At 43.1% G+C, this 17,440-nt stretch overlaps 9 protein-coding genes across 9 annotated transcripts; 4 read left to right on the forward strand and 5 right to left on the reverse strand.

The window, feature by feature from the left end:
- Positions 1 to 839: 839 nt before the first annotated feature.
- On the reverse strand, positions 840 to 1,547 carry PHALS_03633 (uncharacterized protein; the record flags this gene model as incomplete). The annotated part of the gene is made up of 1 exon (XM_024717877.1): positions 840 to 1,547. One exon carries the CDS (start codon positions 1,545 to 1,547, stop codon positions 840 to 842), a length of 708 nt encoding a protein of 235 aa, XP_024583333.1.
- PHALS_14949 (uncharacterized protein) lies at positions 1,546 to 2,444 on the forward strand. Its single transcript, XM_036407138.1, has one exon. The coding sequence runs from the start codon at positions 1,857 to 1,859 to the stop codon at positions 2,034 to 2,036; it is 180 nt and encodes a 59-aa protein (XP_036263393.1). The 5' UTR covers positions 1,546 to 1,856; the 3' UTR covers positions 2,037 to 2,444.
- On the reverse strand, positions 2,443 to 4,548 carry PHALS_03634 (inositol pentakisphosphate 2-kinase; the record flags this gene model as incomplete). The annotated part of the gene is made up of 1 exon (XM_024717880.1): positions 2,443 to 4,548. One exon carries the CDS (start codon positions 4,546 to 4,548, stop codon positions 2,443 to 2,445), a length of 2,106 nt encoding a protein of 701 aa, XP_024583335.1.
- Positions 4,549 to 4,804: 256 nt separating this feature from the next.
- PHALS_03635 (rmd5 family protein) lies at positions 4,805 to 6,594 on the forward strand (the record flags this gene model as incomplete). The annotated part of the gene is made up of 8 exons (XM_024717881.1): positions 4,805 to 5,263; positions 5,320 to 5,445; positions 5,513 to 5,613; positions 5,683 to 5,849; positions 5,914 to 6,076; positions 6,141 to 6,237; positions 6,295 to 6,452; positions 6,528 to 6,594. 8 exons carry the CDS (start codon positions 4,805 to 4,807, stop codon positions 6,592 to 6,594), a joined length of 1,338 nt encoding a protein of 445 aa, XP_024583336.1.
- A 65-nt stretch (positions 6,595 to 6,659) lies between these two features.
- On the reverse strand, positions 6,660 to 7,401 carry PHALS_03636 (uncharacterized protein; the record flags this gene model as incomplete). The annotated part of the gene is made up of 2 exons (XM_024717882.1): positions 6,660 to 7,275; positions 7,343 to 7,401. The coding sequence occupies 2 exons, from the start codon at positions 7,399 to 7,401 to the stop codon at positions 6,660 to 6,662; spliced, it is 675 nt and encodes a 224-aa protein (XP_024583337.1).
- A 208-nt stretch (positions 7,402 to 7,609) lies between these two features.
- On the forward strand, positions 7,610 to 10,528 carry PHALS_03637 (uncharacterized protein; the record flags this gene model as incomplete). Its single annotated transcript, XM_024717883.1, has 5 exons — positions 7,610 to 7,763; positions 7,829 to 7,875; positions 7,936 to 9,021; positions 9,082 to 10,161; positions 10,229 to 10,528. The coding sequence occupies 5 exons, from the start codon at positions 7,610 to 7,612 to the stop codon at positions 10,526 to 10,528; spliced, it is 2,667 nt and encodes an 888-aa protein (XP_024583338.1).
- A 122-nt stretch (positions 10,529 to 10,650) lies between these two features.
- On the reverse strand, positions 10,651 to 11,520 carry PHALS_03638 (kazal serine protease inhibitor 2; the record flags this gene model as incomplete). Its single annotated transcript, XM_024717884.1, has 1 exon — positions 10,651 to 11,520. One exon carries the CDS (start codon positions 11,518 to 11,520, stop codon positions 10,651 to 10,653), a length of 870 nt encoding a protein of 289 aa, XP_024583339.1.
- A 541-nt stretch (positions 11,521 to 12,061) lies between these two features.
- On the reverse strand, positions 12,062 to 12,957 carry PHALS_03639 (Predicted membrane protein; the record flags this gene model as incomplete). Its single annotated transcript, XM_024717885.1, has 2 exons — positions 12,062 to 12,773; positions 12,860 to 12,957. 2 exons carry the CDS (start codon positions 12,955 to 12,957, stop codon positions 12,062 to 12,064), a joined length of 810 nt encoding a protein of 269 aa, XP_024583340.1.
- A 4,062-nt stretch (positions 12,958 to 17,019) lies between these two features.
- Positions 17,020 to 17,381, forward strand: PHALS_03640 (uncharacterized protein; the record flags this gene model as incomplete). Its single annotated transcript, XM_024717886.1, has 2 exons — positions 17,020 to 17,259; positions 17,331 to 17,381. The coding sequence occupies 2 exons, from the start codon at positions 17,020 to 17,022 to the stop codon at positions 17,379 to 17,381; spliced, it is 291 nt and encodes a 96-aa protein (XP_024583341.1).
- Between the last annotated feature and the right edge of the window lie 59 nt (positions 17,382 to 17,440).

A 17,440-nucleotide genomic window follows, 5' to 3' on the forward strand; every position in this document is an offset into this window, starting at 1 on the left:
ATATATAGCCGTATGAACCATAGTGTCCCTTGATACAAAATAATGATGTTAACAGTTCAAAATAGTAACAATTTATTTGATATTTTACAATCATTTATTTTGCTATCTGATATGAGGGGATCTTTTCCTTACGGAGCAATACCTTGGTATTTCACGACTATACAATTACCCCCGTTACAGAATTGAACCACCACACTGGATTGTCTCGCTTAATTTTATCTGGAGTCCTAATGGGTTCCTAAACTGCGATTTCATTTCGCCAAAAGGTAGCAATCTAGACTTTAATTGTGGCTTAAACTTATTCAGAAGTCAAACAACGACCATTTCCTCGACCTAACATTTGCACTTGCTGTCACTGAATGTGAAGATGCATGATGAAAATCAGTAATTGGTTACATTTATCGGGTACATACAAAAACAAAAATCAAAAATGAAGGGCTTGGTGCCGAGAGCGAGAGAATGTTTATGACTAACCAGCGATGACATCAATTGCTGATGGTCTCCCGTATCTATCAGTGCAATATACAAGAACGTACTGTCTCATACTTAGTACCTCTGCTGAGAAAATATCTAAATATGTCTACCGAGCTTGCAGGAATCTATGCGCAGATGCAAAACGACTTGATGATAGTAAAAGAAACTGTAACGGATTGGATAAGAAATACGCTTTCATGAAAAAGAGTGTAGACTACTGTTGCTCTTTGTTCATATATCTTCAGGCTTTAGATTAGTTACCGCACTAATAACGGCAGCGACAATAAAATAACGAAAATTATTAGTCTGTCTATTTATTATGAAGTTGCAAAATTATTAATCTGACACAAGGATCTACATCTTGCCTAAGCGACCCGAGAAATGTTGGGGCCATGCAGTGATAGTGATGGACGACGTGCCCGTCCTTCTTCATTCCCAGCAAGGTGAGATCTCGCTGCGACTTTAGTACAAGATTGAGTGTGTGCTGTAGCTCTTATTGGTGATAGCTGTAGCGCCGCGAGCAAGTCGAGAGGTGGTTGCTCAACTTTAGAAATCGGTTGTACGGCCGCGTTTTTAGTGCGTATAGGAAAGCATGTGAAGTCGGGGTATCGCTGTTCAATTACTGCAATGGATTTATCGTGCCTGCGCTCCTTTAATGTTGCCAACGTCTTGGTCATACCCAGCGTCAGCACGGACCTGACAGTGTGTTCGCGCACCTGGCTAACGGCCAGATAGAATTGTAGACCGTCGAACAGCTGATTCTGTGCTGTGCTAACAAGTGTTGGGATCTTTTCCTTCTCGCTACTTTCTTTCTGAATCTCATCTTCATCTGAAGACAAGTCACTTATTTCTTCCTCGGGAGCTTCTGTGTCGCTATACGTAGTATCTAATAGCTCGGCGTTCTTCTGATGAGCTAGCATTTGTGTCTGATCGAATGAATTTAAGCATCGCATGTTATGCACTACTTGATTTGCCATTCGCACTAAGAGGTCCGTCAAGCAATGTGGGACGTTGACAAGATATCGCAGAATGACACAGACAAACGCGACAGGACGCGAGCGGGCAGTCGTCATGGGCTGTTGCTGCAAGTCGCGATCTCACGCAAGAATCGTTGACTGACCGGCTTTTGCGTGTGAAGAGTCGCGAAAAACGCTCGCCAGTACTCGACGCTTCGGCGTTTTAAGCCAGATCGATAAATGCGGTGCTCTTAAATTAGAGGAGCAGAGTCCAGGCGACAATCAGCGACTTCACATTCTGGCGAAAGGCATAAGTCCGGAGCCCTCGCCGACAACTGTTGTACGGATCTGCTCGGTTTCGAAAAAGCGTATCTTTAAGCAAAATAGAAAAAAAGGACATGAACTCGTAACTAGTCTGTTTTAAGTATGGAAAGCGTCACGGTGCTTTGGATGTATGTGCAGTGGCTGCTTGAGACTCATGGCTGGAAATTGTTGGGCTCCGCGATTCTCTTTTATGTAGGACGTCAGCGCTACCGCGAATTCAAAACACATCGCCACCACAAACAAATGCTTGCAGCCGCTAACGGTGCGTTTCAAGCTCAGTAGTGACCAGCTTAGTTATCTGTCGTGGGTGATATTCTGACTGGCGTACCATGTTATTTCGCTACACGCACTGTCGCCCCTGATACTATGTAGATCCGTCGCGAGTAGCAGTTCTTCAACACGAATCGGCTCGCGTGCGTCATAAGCAACAAGAATTGCACACCAAAATCACCAAGTTCAATGTGAAAAAGGAAACGTAACGTAATACAAGAAACGCTCGGCATATTGTTGACGTACTGTAACACGAATGTGTTTCTTATCTCTAACAAAGCATTAGTCGCTCACACAACTCATCCACGTGAGGATAAACGACTTATATGCAACACATGTTCGTTCGTTCATGCGTTACGTTTAAATTGCGTGCATGCGACGGGTGATAAGTCATGTCATAGCATTGAGACTGAGCCAATCAACTTTCGTGACAGAGCATTTGTGCGACGCCAAGACTACCGAACGCGCGTTGAAAGTTCGTCGTTATCTTCTCATCCAGTCGATAATAGTCCTCAACTGACTTGTGCGACTTAACGTCCAGATCAACGATTGCTACCACACAATCAAACACCATCTCACGAAAACGCACGTGGTGCTCAAACTCGGCAAGGTGTTGAAAACGTGGCTTTAGTATCTTGCCCTGTACCCCATCCTGTTGATCGACGTCGTCGCGAGGTGAGCGTCGCAAACACAACAACAACGAGCAGTCTTTTAATGTAGTCGCCACTTGAAACCTCTTCTCTAGTTCAGTGTATAAATTACGAAACTGATTTAAACGCATCGTTTCCCATGATTCTATTCCTTGCAATTCCTTCAACTCCGGCAATTGGTTTAGAGCAATGCGAAGATAAGCCAATCCTCGGGCAAGACTTCCTTTCTGGTCAACAGAATCATCAGCTGAAGACTTAGAGCGATGTTTAATCGTTGCGACAAGCTCACTTAACGTCTTTACTTCTTGACATTGAATCGTCTTATCCTCTTTCTCAAGCATATTCAGTAACACTTGAAGATGCCATATACCATCGACCGAGATGTGATCCAACAATTGCATCTGTTTAAGATCCTCAAGAATGTCTAACTCTTGCAACACTTGTGTAATTAAAGCAACGACTTCGGGCATCAATTGTGCGTATTCTCGCTCATGATCATGTTCTTTATTGTCATCAAACGAAATTTCGAATTCAGCGTCTAGAGACTGGCATGAATGACGCAATCCCATTTGCTTTCGTCGACAGTAAGAATACCGCGACTGAGCTGCCCCTTTCGGCAAAGCATCTGCATTCAACCCTGTGATGACATTAACCACCTCATCTTCTGCAGAGCGTACAAATACCTTGAAGTTATTCTGCGGTGTTCGTTGCAACGCCCTGAGCGCTCGTCGTTTTCTCGCTGGGTCTTGCGAAAACAAATCTAAAGGACAGTATTGACTTATTTCCTCCACCTTGCCAGTGTGTTTTTTGTAGTGTTGATGCATACAGAAGCGGCACACACGAGTTTTAGTGGGGCATGTCAATGGACCCTTTGGTTTGAATCCAATCTTCGGCTTCAATTCCACGCAAATATTGCGAAAGCAGCAGTCAAAGACGTTGCCTGATCGTAGCGAACTATGTTCTGAGCTGTTATGAGCATATAAATGCCTTCGGGGATGCGAAATTGTAGTCAATGTCTCTTTTAATTCACAATCATCATCTTCGTCCTTGTCTGATGCACTGCTGACGCTTGTGCTACTGCACACAACATCAGGTTTGATATTTGCTTCAAAATGATCTGATTCGCCTAAATCAAATTCGTATATACTCTGTGCTTTGGTGTCCGCCAGCAGATCACCTATCGATTTCTGGAGATTTAGAATTGACTCCTGTTCTTCTTCGTCATCATTGTCATTTGCTTCGGTGTTGTCTTCTAACAAGCTCCTACTTGACTGAATTAGACTAAAAGTGCTAAGTTCGTCTGGTGGTGGCAACGTCACATCAGGTAATACCATGACGCACTGCAATGAAACGTCGATTTGGCTCTGTCGTCGATGCTCTGGGCGACTTTCAAGAGTTAGTAGTTGTATGTTTAGTGCCTGCAAAAATCCACGTTCGACATCCACCAGTTCTGCTACCTGCAAATAGGTATTCTCCCGACGACCGGATGGTGCGACCTTGTGGTTACTATGTAGCTGTTGTTCCATGTAAGGCATAATTTCGTGCGCCGCATAATGCAGCACCTGCCCCGGGTGAGGGTAATGCGGTACGTATGGCTTCTCAGGGGTAGAGACACTACTATTACTTGTTTTCGACTGTGCTTCATTGCTGCGCTTATCCACAACATCGCACTTCTTCACACGCAGCAATTTGCCTTTAAAATCCAGTGCGACAGCGCTAGACGCCGCCTCTCCCGCCGGTCGGTGGCGAAATAGCACGTTGGCACCGCCCTCAGCCACGTACTTCCACTCACAAGCAACAAGACCCACGCATAGACGACGACAGGAAGTATTGGGCGCAACAGGGGACGAGGATGGCGGCTTAAGCAGAAACATGCTCGTTGGAGACGTTTTGATTGTGACAAGGCAACTTTTCACAAAAGTATTCTAGATGGATTGTTTTTGATGAGCTCAAATTTAAGTAAAAGCCTCATATAAGAGACATTTGGTCGTCTCATTCATATATTGTCAAACAAAGACAGTGCTGAATTACACTGATATTCGAAATACAACAAGAAGAAGGGTTTATATCAAAAGAGCACATTGGGTTTTTATATCAAAATAACACAATTCTCTAGTTAGAAGGCTGGTGATGCAGGTGTTGGAAAAAGAGAGCGACCGTGTGTTAAAGAAACAACGTCAATGCGTTGCTTATATTGATCAGCAACTCGACGAATTACTTTCGCAGATCGGGAGCGCCAAAAAGCAGCTTGAGGATCGACAAAAAGAACTCAGTCGCAAGAAAAATGGTCACTTTGCGAGTAGCTCAATGGGCGAAGGCAACCTGGTGACTAGCAGTAGCAATGCAACGCAAACTTTATGCCATTTCGTCAATGTCGGTTATGAAAAGCCTTTAGAAAACTCAAGGATGCCGTGTGGAAGTGCAAGCGCACAAAACGATGTGGCAGTAGAGACACAGGATGACGAGACCGAACACATTGTTAGAGACTTTATAAGACGGGCAAAATATTTAAATGCCGACCAAAATGTGACAAATGAGCTCAAGGCCATTCATGTATTGCTGTCAAAGTTCTCTAAGCAGATAGATAAGGTGAGTGCAGATGGGCGGTCTCTTCGGGTCTCAGCTCACTTTTGTTTGGTGTAAAGAGCCTCTCTACCGACATCAGCAAGGTGTGTCGCAGTAACGAAGTGAAGCAAAAACTTGTGTGCCAATTAGTTGCAGAGTATCTGTATCAGGACGGGCAGATCGAAGCAGCAGACGCCATGTGCAAGGTGTAGTATAAATTTAATATGCTACGATTGCTGGAAATGTGATTGACTTAGATGCATTGCTTTATAGGAGGCAAACCTCGAGCTACCTCCAACATTCCGAAACTGCTTCGTCGAATTGCATCAAATTTTAAAAGCTTTAAGAATACATGATATGCAACCTGCTCTAGAGTACGTTCGTTACCGTAGACTTGACTTTGTGCATTGTGGCTTTACGTATTTCACGCTGGTATATTTTAGCTGGGCACGAAAACACCGCAAAGATTTAGAACAACTAAATATTGACGTTGAGTTTGAGCTGATTCGGCTCAAGTATGTGGATATTCTTGAGTCTTCAGCAGACATGATGGATGCAGTTAATCTCGCTAACAAGGAGCTTCCCTACTTTCATCACACCCATACTGAAGGTGAAGTGATCCTCTTGAAGTTTATAGTTTTGTACTAACTCATCTAGTGTGGGCGGTTGCACAGAGGTTGGTGTATTGATGAGTTGTGTGCTGTTTAAAGGAAAATTAGAGGAGTCTCCCTACAAAACCCTTTTTAAAACTAATCGATGGGAAAAAATTCAAGATACTGTTATGCATGCTTGGTGCTGCCTTCGTCGAGTTCCGTTCCGGTCTTATTTAGGGATATGGTATCCAATGCACAGCGTTGACATATTTACTATAAGGGTTCATACCTTCTTACATTTTCTGAAGCTTATCGACAGGTGTCTCTGCGCTACCCGCTATGCAAAAGCTTGTGTCGCTTACGGATAGTAAGCTTATTGATTGGGATAGAATGGAAGAACTTCCTGTAAGTGCTTAGGGCAAAGTTTTGCAAACACATCCCAGTTTCTAACTTTGTTCGTAGGTGGAAATCCCTATCCCGCAAGAATTTCGCTTTCATAACGTATTCTCGTGCCCCGTTTCAAAAGAAGAAAGTACGCCAAACAATCCACCTATTTTGCTGAAATGTGGTCACGTTATCTGTCATTCCTGTGTCAAGCGATTCTCCTACAACATGACCCGGTTTGTTTCCGTTTTTGATTATGTCAAATTATAGAATTGTAGACCAAGACCTCATTCTCCTTACGCAAAATGTAGGAGATTCAAGTGCCCCACCTGCCCTATTGAACAAACAGAAGAAGAAACGCTCAAGCTTTTTTTCTAAGTTTTGCTGATACATATGTAGCTTACCCCTGTCCGTGATGTCCCGAATTAATCTATAATCTTTCACTACAAGAGTCGAAAGCGCTTTTCAAATATATCCATATCTGTCATGTTTGTTTTTGGCGCGGCATTCATTGCGTAGGCAATCTTATGATTTTGAGCTCTCACACTGGGCACATGCCTACTTGCAATCTGGTTGAAGTCGTGAAAGCTCGCTTTGTTGATTCTTTTTCGAGAAGCTGCCATATCTTGTTTTCTTTTGAGGCGTAAATTTTCAACTTGGCTCTTGAGCCCTTCAATTTCACGCCGCATGTCTAGCACCAAATCATTGAGCGTTTCTATGTCGCTGTGCTGTTCGGATACAAGACTTGTCATCGCATTAATCACGTTAGTGACATCTCGCGCGTATCGATCCTGCTTTTGCTTGTTTTGATAGAAGTCCCGTCTGAAAAGCGTCAGCGAATTCATATCCTGGGACGAATGAAATTCAAGTGAAGTCTTTGGGGTCTCAGAAAGGCTTAATGTTGAGCCTTGGGTGGATGCTTGGGAAGAATTCATTGTTGATTGGGGCCGGGACCAACTGTCTGCAGATTTTTGCCCATTTACTATATGCGACTTTCTTCTTTCGTGAAGTTTCCAGCTTGTGAGTGAGAAAGGAGTTGTCTTTAATGTTGAGTTGCACCTGACAGTCAAATTGATCCCATCAAATCAGTAATCACCTCTAGGGTACACGAATCACTGCACTGCACCATTTGCAATGGATCCAGCAGCCTTTACGAAGATCGATGCCACCCACAGCTGTATCCATGATCGCCTTCCTTTCGTAGTCATAAATTTCGATGGACCAGTGCAAGGGAACATTGCTGTGTTTGCTCATCACGCCAGATAGATTACGCCGAGACAATTATACTATGCCGCAAATTGCGGAGTGAGGCTGCAACTTCAACTATCGGTCATGAATGATGGTCCCACTTCAAGTTCGAGGTTTCATCAGCCGACCTTTGAGTGAATAAAACATGGCTAACGGGCTGAAAACTTACCGGGAGCTGAGCTTGGCACAGGTGGAGAGAGAGCTTCTCAGTGCAGAAGCTTATCTAGCCGCTAGCGCAGGGAAGCCCTATTCCGTATCTAAAACATCCCGGAAGGATGAAACCACGGGACTGACGCCAGGTTCGTTCTGCTTAAATCGTTGATAGAGTTTTGCACCGAAAGTAAGGAATATGTGTCACCACCAGATGACACATCCTCTCGATGGGGTTCGCATGGTCGTCCATTTCTTTCGGTATAATTTGAAGCATGCCTTGCGGATGATGATATAGATTGACTGTAGTTTTCAATGCAGGAAGAGCGGCGACGCGAAATTTTGGCCAAATTGTCATCTGAGCGCAAATCTGCTCTACAAAAACTTCGTGTCGCTCCCATTAATGGGGTTGAGGCCGAGCTGCAAAGCTGGACCTTGGGCGAAGCAGTGCACGAGACAGCAGAAGAGCGTATTAATGATATGCTGACTGATAGAGCGCCGAAAGATAGCTTAAAGCATGACGTCGCTTCAAGTATCCACAATTTGCAGAGAGGAATCTATGATAAAAAAAACCACGATAAACAATCCGTCTTATCAAGCGCACAGTGCAACTATGATGACATCTACTGTCGATCCAAATTAAATTTTGATCATCCTTTTGTGATAAAAAATGCACAACAATTATCGGATTTTTCATCGGCAACGTCCTCGGCTCTTTTGTCAGTATCGTTGCCTAAAACCAAGCGCGTTGTAGACGAATCAGCAATGTCTTTACACATGGAAGGGATAAATGAGATGTCACTACCAAGCAATACTTCAGACTCGTTCGGCGAAAGTCGCCATTGCGTTGAAGCACCACAAAAGACAAGCGATGAGCACCAAAAAGACTATTATGCGGGTTTGCATGATGTGATGCACATCGATCAGCATCAATTAGCTGCTAAAAAAGCATTGAATCGTATTGATGTTCTGGCTCAATCTCGAAATGATCTTTTTGCAGAACGCGAAAAAAAACGTATAGTTTCTGAAATGGAGCAACTCCGTGAGTGTACATTTCATCCTAACTGCACTAAACCATCTCGGACCATCTCAAAAGCGCGTAATGATATTCGGACTGATTCGGCATTTCAATGGCTAACCCTTAGCCCTCGTCAAAAGGTTTTGCGACCGCTGGATGAGATGATGAATGGAAATAAGGAAAATTGCAGTCAAAGTACAATTCAAAGATTGCATTTGGACGGCACTGCGCGCTACGACATGCGGGAGCAAGCCCGAAAGGCACTTGAAGCTCAAAAATTCCTGGAATGTACATTTAAGCCTAAGATCAATCCTACCTCGAAGACGATGATTAGTCGAATCGACTACAAACCTATTCACCTTCGAGTTTATGATCTCCAGCGTGCAAAGGTACCAAGTCAATAAGCACATTCTATTTTTATATCAGCTAACAAGTATTGTGGGTATAAGGCTGAATACATCGAGCAAGTTCGTCAGCAACAAGACCGGAACAAATACGGGTCATCATTGTTCGTTCCAACGATCAATTCCAGGAGCAGACAAATTGCATTGAACAAAGCTTTCAGGCAGGATACGAATGAGAAATTGAAGCCTCTTCATGTGACAGATCGTCTTGCTTTTGACGCCTATGCGATAGCACAGAGGAAAAATGCTACGCAGGAATACTTTGATTTGTTAAATGAGCAGCCCTTCGCACCGCAAATTAGTGAAACGTCACAGAAGATTGTTGAGCAGAAGCCCGAGTTTAAGATGGACTTTGTCGCTCGCCAACACTATTTTCGCTCGCGTGATCTAGAAAGGCAAGAAACACTTGAAGGTTTGTGTGATCGAGACGATTCTCAGGGAGGAAAGCTGACCTTTAAGCCGGATATTGGAAACGCAGACGACGTACTTAGGCGATTACGGCCTGATCGAAGCACAGAGAGTAGTCGACAAAAGCTTTATCGGCTAGCATATAATGATCATCGAAAAGCCGAGCTTAAGAGACAGCGCATTCAGCAGGCACAGCATGCACAGTACACCTTTAAGCCAGAAATAAATCCAATCTCAAAGGCTTTAGGTAGATCGTCAACCCTTGAAGAACTCTCGCATCCTGTTCTTGACATTAAATCGCAACTCATGCCTCCACATGAACCGCCGACTGCTGGCAAGTCACCGGCATCCAAAGCTGTAATGAGGCAGCATTTCGCCAATAAACGCTTTCGATCGCGTATTGCACTTGAGATGGAGGAAGCAAGTACAGCTGAATGCACATTCCGGCCAAGACTGGTGGCTTCCAAGTATCGTATTGGTAGCGCAAGAGCCCTGAAGTTAGAGCCGCGATCGAAAAAGATGGAATGGCAGTCTGGTCATCTTCTTCACCAAATTGAAGCGGAGCGCAAGTCAAAAGCTGACGAGATCGAGGCAAAGAGAAACATTCAGGAGCTAAAGGAATTAAAAGAATGTACGTTTCAGCCAAACTTACGAAAGGTAAGGCCGCGTGGTAAGTCTTCTACGAAGAAAATACCTCCCTATTACACTTCCGAAGAGGTAACGATGTTTAAACTCACTCACAGATTCTGTTCATATTCTCACACTTCATATTTCATTGCAATAGAAGCCAGTGATTGTTCGTGGCCTTGGGCGCTTTCTTGAGCTACGAGACCTCGCTCGCAAACAGCATGCAGATCAGAAAGAGCGAGAGAAAAAGGTGTTTGCCCTAAACACGTCGTATGAACCGCGTATTTATACGGTGCCGAAGCCATTCAAGCTTTCTAGTACAAAACAAGACAGAATCCGTCGACGATTCAAAGTTCGTGAAGAAATTTACGCCAAAGAGAGGCAAGAATGCACATTTCGCCCGGAGACTGTATCATCACTAAGTCGACGCAATATGAAAAATATGCTAGATTACTAAAGATGAGGCGCATATATGATCATTTTTGACAGAACTCCCGAACTTACAACAACTAAACAAACACATTATGAACATTGATTTTACTTTCTGGCATTGAATAACTGACTGGCAAATGACCACAACTAATCTATAAGGGCAGGCTGCCGACATAATGGACAGGTGGGGCTGGTGTTGTACCAGTCAATGACGCAATCTTCATGAAAGTGATGTGAGCACGGAAGCTTTACCATTCTTTCTTGCACAAACTTTTTCGGGTCTTCGTCACTCAAACAAATAGAGCATGTGAGCTTTATGCAGTCCGAAGTGGTTTTGTCGACATCTTCCAGAGCCAGCACGGCAGCAGTTTGGCGACGATTGATCTCTTTTTGTTGCGGAGAAATATCCATAAATTCTTCTACCACTTGAATGATCTCGTTAAGATTGAAAAAGCTGCGAGTATCGCTTATTTGTGGGTCACAAAGAGTTAAAGAAATATCTGTGTACACGTCCAGTATCGTGCGCACGAACTGCTGTAGCTTCTTGCGTCGTTCATTGATGATGGTGATAGTATCGCTACGCATGTGCTTGCGAGGAAATGTGGGGGTTTGGAGCGCTGGCAACAACAGTCTCGACACCAATTCAAACTCTTTGCTAAATCTCTCTCTGTTTTGTAGCTGTTCACTATCGCAACGGAGCTGTAGATCCCACTTCTTAAGAAGCTTTAGTAGCGTCTGACGGAAGCAAAAGAACTCTGAGTAGCGCTTGATAAGCGTCGACTCACCACTGTTCGCAAAGCACGCAGTGCTGCGAATTTGCAGTTTGTAAACAGTAAATCTCATGGTCTCGCAGAGTAAAATTGTGGTCATCGTTTTCGTATGGATTTCTACTTTGTCCATCCGGTGGCTGCGGGCCTTAAGCAGACGACGCGACGGACCGTCCAACTGTTCGGTGACCAGCAAAGACGACGTATTACTCACATTGGATCCAACAAGGAGTGCAGACTGGGATGGCATAGTAACAAATAAGTGGGCAGGCCCTGTGGTTGTGAAAGCGCTTCGGGTGTTGATGGCTAGTTGAGAAATGAGAAGGAGTCATTTATCGTGCTGAGAGTATGTTTAGTGGGTGTATTCAGTCTGCAAGCTCATCATAAGAGAAAAAGAACCCCAATCAAAACTCAGCATGAAGTTGAAGTATTTCACCTCGTAGATGCTTAATTTGCTTTTTATCGACATGTAAAATATTTTTATTTTGCATCTGTTCTTAAAGAAGGAGAAAAGTCGTGAGTGCTAAATGAAGCAATCCGACAACAGCGCGTACAACAACCGATCAAACGCTAATTTCTGGCAATGGCCATGATTATTTCAGCACTCAAAATTTGCGCTGGCGTACTTTGGCTTTTCTATAACAGAATGGCGGGAAGTGATGTACAGCAATAAGCGATACTGAAAACATAATGTCGCATTTTGTTATATAAAATAGTTAACAGCACAGATTCCGCAAAATAATCCGAAGAATATGTTGTTCCATTCAAATGTACGACTTTAAACATAAGTGCTACTTCGTTTTATCTTTCATTTCAAACGCTTCTTTCTCGAACTTCTCGATCTTGCCCTTGAAAAGTGTAGGCAACAGGGCAACAAACTGCAATAAAAAGAGCGCAGCGAAACTGACTGCGTTGCTTCCACTTGAAGCCTCGGCGGCATTGTTGAGGGTTGCACCTGTCGAAATGTGCAAGAAGTTTGCCGGGACTAGTCCGATGAGGGTGGCCAGAAAAAAATACTTGAACGGTACACCCACAAGTGGGCAAGCAATATTGACAAACCAATTTGGAAGCAAAGGCGTGAGTCGCAGAAACAACAAGTAGTAGAAAAGATTACTCCGATTTTGGGCGATCTTCTCACTAAAGCGTCGAATCATCCCTGCCAGAACTTTGCTGAAGACTCCGCGACCCAAAAAGTAAGACAGCATAAAGCATAGTGAGGCTCCTGTTGTAGCGCAAAAGGCAACTAAAATTTGGGCTTGAAAAAATGGGTACATAGCCCCAGACAGAATGCTCAGAACAATAGGACCAGGGATTGCAAAGGTTTGCAAGGCAATGTAGACGATACAGAAGCTTGCAAGCACGAAAGTCGAGTGGAGCTCACGATACTGACTAGCACACTGCCAAAGCCCCTGTACCGTACCCATCTTATCATTGCGCCCATTTAGCCACGTAGGTAAAACGCCGCGAATCACGTATGATATGGAAATAGACTCGCACTCGGTGCTGCATTTTAGACAATTCGGATAATAATGATTGATACGTTAGATGAAGCTGCAATGTTTGAGCTTAAAATGTAATAAGTAGCTTACAACACAGCTTTGGGTGCGCTCTGAAAGAACAAGTAAACGCCTGTGATGACGACAAAGACAAGCAGCACGAGCAACGTCACTTGAGAGAATGTCTTCATTTTTGAAAGGGGAGTCAGTAGTCAGATCTCCAGAATTCAAATCAAGATAATTAACCAATGAACATAGCTAAAAATATAATACACCAGCTTTTTTGGTGTTATACTCACAAAATTTCAACCTTTTTACCTTTTAGGCTCTTCTTATATATTTCACAAAGCCATATTGAGACCATTTGAAAAGTGGCCTTTTCAAAAAGACGCATACATATAAACATATTCTTGCCAATACAAAAGGCTCGGGTTAATTGCAAAGCAGAAGCCACCATGTCCATTGCCTCTTTGGCGCCAAGAACAGCAAGCAGCCCCGGACAACAGCACTCAGCTTCGTCACGCGGACAAATCACCCTTGTTGGTGCTCATTAACTCATCGATACCAATAAAACAGGCAAGGTGCTGTGAATTATGTCAACTTTGTGTACATTAACATCAGCAGATTTACAACACAAAGTTCGCACAGCATGGTGAGTGGAATCAAACCCAAGAAATGGTAGTGAGAAAAAGACACACCATGCTCAAAACAAGATATAAAAAATCATTGTGTGTTGTACGGGAACTCGAAATAATGCACCCTCTTTTCTTTAGTGCATACGTTAACATTCACATCGAGGCAACAAAATTCCTCTTTTAACGTTCAAAAGGCGGGAATAAGAGCAAGCGCTGTCCCCACACTCATTTAGACTTGGTCACGGTCATGAATTCATTTGTACACATATATCAATTGTGCTGTAGTAATGGATCCGTCATATTAAATCTAACGCTGGTGCTGCACTTTCGATCTTTCTTTCAGCAGCATGCAACCCATCCTACCAGGTAATCAAACATTTCAATGGAGCGGTAAATGAAGGGAGAATATGAGCCAAAAATAGATGTGCTTGACGCTGGTGTTAAGGTCTTAGGGCTCGAGGAGAGCCGATGTATTATGCTTCATTGTCCGTGCCGCCATGTCCATCGCGTTTGAAAGATTCTAGTGGATGTGTAAAGCCTGCGAGAGCTAAATTTACAAATACAGCTTCTATTTGCATTGGCAACCGAGCTTATAGGAATAATCCTTGTTAAAGAAAAACTGGCTGCATTTGGAGTTGGTAAAACCCGATGAAAGGTTTTACGGTATAGATACCCACCGACAAGGTGGTTCAAAGCTCAAGCTGGAAATACATATAGTCGATCACTGAAGAAAGTGAACATAACTAAGCATTAGTTTAAACAATAACTGCTGACCACTCTACATGAGATCGTTGCAAAAAGGGGATCGAGGTACACCCTTCGAGCCCGAACAGAACGCAAACACATGCTGTGACCTATGTGAGCTTGCTAGTGACATATCGTGATCGCGCTCTTACAAGCCAGACAGATGTAATAAAAGCTGTTAGAAATCAAGCAGCATCACGCTTAATCCGCTACAGCTGAGCTACCTTTGCCTTAGGGTTCTACAGCATAAAGTCCTCCTTGGTATCGACGGAATTGTGTGCCTATTAGCCCGTGCAATAGCGTAGCTAGAATACACACCCAGAAAACTGGCTTTCAGCCGTATCGTCCCAATTTTTGAAGCGAATGAACTAGCCATCATATCAAGACAGTTCACGCAGGAGAATTGTTCGCCGGGACTGCTCCATGTGCAAAGGTTTATTCATTGTACTTAAATCCGTAACTGGTGATATGGGAGAGACAGGCCCACAACAAAAGATCTTCCGAGTATGATATCTCACTTCGGCAAGATTGCCGTGGCGCCTTTAAACTTCATGACCTGGTGTACCGTCGGTCCTTTGCTCCTCTGGAGGGAAGGCAAAGTTGCTCGGCGAAGCAGCTTCCTACAAACATGGAATGTTTGACGTGTTTGAAATTCAATACTTGGCAGGTATCTAAGGAAGTGAGAATATAATGATGATAACAACCCCATAGATTTGAGCGGGGCAGTTAATCGCAAGAAATTGACGTGATGAGCAAATTTTCTAAGGCCATGTCTTGCTTCGTTCTTCGCAAAATGAACCACAGAGCGACGCTTTAGCCGGACATCTACGTCGCTGAAGCCGGCTTGTAAAGTCAGCGCATATTTAAATGCAATGCTCTTCGGCGCATTTGCTGGTCTCTAATGAACAAGGTGTGCCCTTATAAGGATAAAATCAAACCGCGGACTGTACCAAGAAGTTATACTGACCTGGAAGTTAGCAAGCACTCGGAGAGCGATTCTCGCGCGATCAAGTTGCCTTGCTTTGAGCAGAAGTCCCGCATGCTTAGGTGTGAATGGACTACGCTTAAACGCGGCAAGAAGCATCGGATGGCATAAAACGATAACCACGGTGTGATGAGATTGGCAGAAGTTGTTGCGGCTCTCGCACTCAAAGACATTTTAATTTAGCTGATGGGTGACGAACAGACGTATCCCTGAGACCCACAGTAGAGTGTAGCAGCTCTTCCTTCCGTATTGAATAGTTGCGAAAAATGTAACTCGCACAGGAATGACATAGCATCGAAAACACCCCTTCCTTAGACACGCTACTATCGTTTGTCGATTTGTGAAGATGAAGTTGTTAGCAAAAATTTGAAGAATTGCTATGACCACTTACATATACCTCATCAAGAATCGCATTTTATTCACGTGCCACATGGATCGCTTCTTTTTCAGAGACTCGTTGAGCCAGATTAGGGCACGTAAGGAAAAGAATTTAGGAATTATGTATGTTTATATTAGTTGTGAGCGACAAAAAGCGAATGTTCATCCGAGTGCTTGTTGTGCTTTTGCTACTTCGCAATGCCCTAGCAGAAAAGTCAAGATCGAAACAAGTGTTTTTCATTTAAAGAGTATTGTAGCGGGGTATGTACTACATTGTTTTGAATGCAAGCATTATACTACCCAAAATGACAAAAGAGCTGAATTTGATGTGGACGGTGGAGTTTCGTAAAGGATTTTTTGGGATATGTGCTTTCAAGTGATTTCTTACGATTTGAAATTCTCTTATACTTTTTGACATTTTCAGCTTGATATTTAAATTCACGCCAAAAGTTTTGAAGCAGAACTCAATCAATAAATAGAAGCATATATTATAGATTGGGCATTTGAAAGTTATAGTGATTAATTGGTGTGCTATTGTTTATGAACTCTGCTAATAGAAGAAAAATCAAAAATTAGTATACGACGATCAAATAGTAGCTTCACTTATATAAAGCAATTACTTCATCTGACGTAGCTCTTTTTTAGAAAAGGGCCTTCAAATTTAAAAAAACATACAATACATAATTGTCTTGCTTGCGACTTTCTCAGAGACTATGACAAAATGAAATCGCTACCAAAAGCAAGAACGTTTGTCTGTAAGTGGAAGGTATTGAAAATTATGAGAAAATTCACTATGTATATTTGGCTGGATTCAATGGATTAAGCGTGATATCACACGAGACACTAGCCTGAAGTATATGATCTAATGCCAGATAACAATCTCAAAGCCGGACCTCTTTGCTTGAGGTATTATATTATTATTTATAAACGTTTTTAAAAACGATTATAATAATGTTTTGAATATAAACAATTAAATTTCACGAAAAAGTGTGGAGACGAATTTTGTGGATAATCTAAAAGAAACATTGTATGCTGTTTACCTGTGTTCGTTGATATCATCACGGTTTCATACCCATACAATCGCTTGCTAACGAGTCGAACTTCGTTTGAGTTTGTCTCTGAATTAAAATATGGATCAACAATATGCATATAAATCCAGCCTCGACGCGTATCGTCTCAACTTGTTGTCAGTTTTGTGTATCGTAAAAAATGAATCTGTTGAGGAGACCCGAGCTTCAAAACAGACAAATGGATCCAGGACCTTGGTGCCGTTCCTTTGTACCACACATACAAGGGACCCAATTACGATCCCAAGTTCGTCATTTAGAGTATACCAACGTCAACACCAGGTCACTATGCTAGTCAGTGGCTGCTTATCAAGTTCTCTTTCGAGATGAAAAGCGGTATTTTTTTTAAATCTCCAGCCGCCACCTTCATAGTGCACCCTCATATTGGCTTCAGAGAACAGCATTTAGCATTCGCTGAACATCGCGTCCATGTAATCATAGGTGATGTCCTCTTCAGCTCAGAAGTCCGCTGCTCTGTCTCGCAACAACGAGTGCTATTCAAATCTGTTTCCATCAAGGACGGTATTGTTAGCACGACACACTTCGAATCAAGAGCCCACCCCGATTCCGCATCGTAGCTGCACATTTATCCCACGGGCTCTCTTTTCACCTGGTGGTAGCCGTTTTGGAAATCTTGAGAGTTGCTGGGTATTGGCAAAACTGGATATATTTCGGGAGCTCAAGGTTCGAAGTTCACACAAAGCTTGATTCTTTTATTCTCGCAATCCTTCACAACAATCTTGAGTCTTCTAAAGTTCTTTCCTTTTTTGTATACGTTTCGACGCAACGTGGTAGTCTTTCTCTAAATTGGCGATACGGATTTGCTAATATAAAAAAATCTACCGCACAAATTTTTTTTTTTTTT

Source organism: Plasmopara halstedii, assembly GCF_900000015.1.
Source record: "Plasmopara halstedii genome assembly, contig: Scaffold_2386, whole genome shotgun sequence".
Lineage (NCBI taxonomy): Eukaryota > Oomycota > Peronosporomycetes > Peronosporales > Peronosporaceae > Plasmopara > Plasmopara halstedii.

Coding starts and splice junctions, on each gene's coding strand:
- PHALS_14949 (XM_036407138.1), top strand. CDS start 1,857: ATGGAAAGCGTCACGGTGCTTTGGATGTATGTGCAGTGGCTGCTTGAG.